This window comes from Asparagus officinalis, chromosome 2 (genome assembly GCF_001876935.1).
Source record: "Asparagus officinalis chromosome 2, Aspof.V1, whole genome shotgun sequence".
NCBI lineage: Eukaryota > Viridiplantae > Streptophyta > Magnoliopsida > Asparagales > Asparagaceae > Asparagus > Asparagus officinalis.
The window spans coordinates 79,478,080-79,481,331 of NC_033795.1; the positions used below are offsets into that span (position 1 = coordinate 79,478,080).

The 3,252-nt window shown below is 40.7% G+C and overlaps 1 protein-coding gene across 2 annotated transcripts in view; it reads right to left on the reverse strand.

Annotated features, from left to right (window-relative positions):
* LOC109831744 (nuclear pore complex protein NUP107) overlaps nt 1-3,252 on the reverse strand; it is a 39,438-nt gene that overhangs the window by 35,746 nt on the left and 440 nt on the right. For both annotated transcript variants that reach the window (XM_020399143.1, XM_020399144.1), the window contains exon 2: nt 56-435. In XM_020399143.1, coding sequence (XP_020254732.1) covers nt 56-435 — 380 coding nt within the window. The remainder of the gene's footprint in view (nt 1-55; nt 436-3,252) is intronic.

The following is a 3,252-nucleotide window of genomic DNA, read 5'->3' on the forward strand; positions in this document are numbered from 1 at the left end:
ATGCATAAGGAATGATATGCAAAAAAAAAGTATATTTACAATACACAAGGCAAACCTTGAAGTGCAGAATCAAGAAGAGATGCAAATAACGTAAATGTATTCTCTCCACCATCGACTAACACCTCGTCTTCATGCTTGCAAGATTTCAATGATTGACTCGTAACTTGCCGAATTGAATCAAAGCCAGCATTAAGCTCTGAGACTGTATGACTATCAGTAGACACCCTTCTCTTTGAGGAATAAAACGCTTTCTGTGCTGATCCTTCAAGGCCATCAGCATCATAATTTTCAACCTCCTGCTTGATTTCTTCAAGGAGAAGTGCAGCATTAGGCCGTCTTTGAATATTATTACCATCGATCAAGAGTCTAGCTTCTGAAAATCTTGATACTGAATTTCCAAGAAGAGGAGAAATACTTGACGTAGACTGTCTTTTCCTGTGTGGGAAAAAAACAAAGAAAATGAGTTGGATAGTTGCAGAAAAGACTACTACTTTCTGACCACAAGAGTATCAGACAGGACAACTCATGCCTCCTACCAGAAAAAGGGTATCCATACGTTCAAATTAAATATTAATTTTTTAAAACAAGAAGAGAAATCATCACCAAGATTTTAGATATACTAAGGTGTATACGTGAAGACAAAAAATCTTTTATTCTAACAAGGTTTTTAAAAGCACCAAAAAGTCCTGCTTAAGTGGATTTTGAAGCAGAAGTAGCTCCAGACCACTTCACTTTTGCCGCTTATAATGGTTTTGAGAGTTTTTGGCGCTATCTACTCTACTTTAAAGCGTGTAAAAGCACGTTAAAATGCTGTTCAAATGCTTTAACAGAAGTGAATTTTGGGCATCTGGGCTGCAATTTTATATCCAACCCGAACCTGACTCATTCTTATAACTTAAACTGATGCGAAACAATGTGATGCAGGTATGAAGATTAACGACAACAATGCTTCGCCAAATCAACAATCGATCTAGGCATGAAGCTCAAGAATAAAGTGTAGTTTTCGATGGTTTTTAAGCAAAAGTGCAATGTACTAAGTTCAAACCCTTTTGTAAATTATTCGGAAAATATTTTCGATGGTTTTTAAGCAAAAGTGCAATGTACTAAGTTCAAACCCTTTTGTAAATTATTCGGAAAATAAATGTAATGATTCGTTCTCTTAATACAAATGTACTAAGTTCAAACCCTTTTGTAAATTATTCGGAAAATAAATGTAATGATTCGTTCTCTTAATACAGTTCAATCTATAATATTTAGACTAGCAAATATACTTGGCAATTGAATCGCTCGCTCACTAATCAAACTGAATACAGCGCAATCAATTGATATTAAAATTAAGAATAACACATACGCAATAGTAGTTCCGAAAATACAGGGTCAAAGAAAACAAAACATGCGTCGGACTGAACTGATTCAAGTCTGATCCAACACAAATCAGACCCAAATAAAATGGGTCAGTCCTGTTCAAAGAAACAGATCCGACAGATCTGTTCGGTGCTGCTTCGACTTGAGGAGAGGAGGGCGATGGTTGCTCGAGGACGACAAACGACAGTGACCTTCGAAGGCTGGGAACGGCGACGGCTGTTCCAAGGACTTGAGGCTGCTCGAGTGTGGAGGAGGAACAAGGACGGCGGGCAGCGGCTTCGTTGTTTGAGGGGAAAAGGGAACAGGGAGAGGGCCGGGCCTTGTGGAGAGGGATGAAGGCGGCGACTGGCTGGGAGAGCAGGGGGTCCGTCAGAGATCCTGGAGAGGCGTGAGCGGAAAACAACGGGAAGAGGAGATGGGGTTTGGCGGGGCTGGCGCGCGTGACTGATGGGCGCGGACTGCTGTGGTCGGATGCGGCTGTTTAGGTGGCCGGTGGTTGCTTGCGGTCGAAGGAGGAGGATCGTCGGTCTGGTGGGCTCGTCGAAAGGGGGCGACGGGGTTGGGGTTGTGCTTGGGTGGAGGAAGAGGAGTGGGTTGCGATTTGTGAACAGAGGGGGGGATCGAAGGTTGAAGGAGATGAACAGTAGACTTTTATTTTTTTAGGCGCTGTAGAAGAAACGAAAATAATTGCTAGGGTTTCACACCTCAGTTAAGCAAAATAATTTTCATTTTCATCTTCAATGATTTCTCAGATTACAAGAGTTTCTTAAATAGGAATTACAGATTTGGAATATCCTCTAAATCCCTCAAATCACTCCCATAATCAATTACATTCAATCAGCTCAATAACTACCAAATAAGAATCAAAATTTGAAATTCAAAATTCAAAAATCTGAAATTCAAATTAATTATTACATCTAAATTCAAAACCATAATGCTGAAATATTGCGCCTCCTGCGTTGATAAACTCGGCGAAAATCTCGAGCACGCGTCTGAATGTCCTCATCATAAACCCTCCCCCTTCATTTTTGCATCCGACCCGAACCCAATTTCTGCTTTCCATGGCCTTGATTCCAAATGTGCTATCAATAATATCCTAGCAGGCTCCTATCTATAATCAACAAGGTGTATGCAGGGAAAGAAAAGGGTACATTTCACGCTAACTTTCGGGTGATTTAATGACCACGAACTTTAAAACCCACAACAAGGTTATAATTAAAGAAAAATCTAAAAAATCTAAAAGTGTATATGTGATGATTTAAAGAGATCCTAAACATGAAATAGACATATACTCGTTACATAATACCGAAGATGACTGAATGAGGAGTCAAAGAGTCGTCATTTTTGAGAAGAGGGAGTGAGAGGAAGTGTTGAGGGAGGTGCCGAAGGCTGTGGGAAGCGGGGGGAATAAGCTGAAAATCACAGGAGGCGGTGGGATGCAGTGGTTGCGGGTCGAGTTTAATTTTTTTAACAAAAATTCAAACCGCTTTTAAATAGCAGTCAAAAAGCAGATTTTGCCGACAATCGTCCGTTATTCACCGCTATAGCACGTTATTGGCCGCTTTTGCCAGTGGAAAGTGCATATTCCGCAACATGTCACTGCTATTGGGCAATAGCATAGTGCGCATGGACCACTTATGCTATTAGCGCCGCAATACCACTATTTATAACAGTGACCCACACCCCTCCCCGTCCCCAACAAAAAAAACCTTTGGAGTCTCAAAAAAACCTCCGCGACCTTCCGAAAATATCCACCAAGTGAAGTAAGCATTTAAAACAAAAAATCCTCTGCTACTAAAACCTTAAAACCAAACTCCCAACATAATTTTTTTCCTCATTCCATTTCTCTCTTCAGCCTTCCCCAACAAACCCTAAAAAGGTATTTGC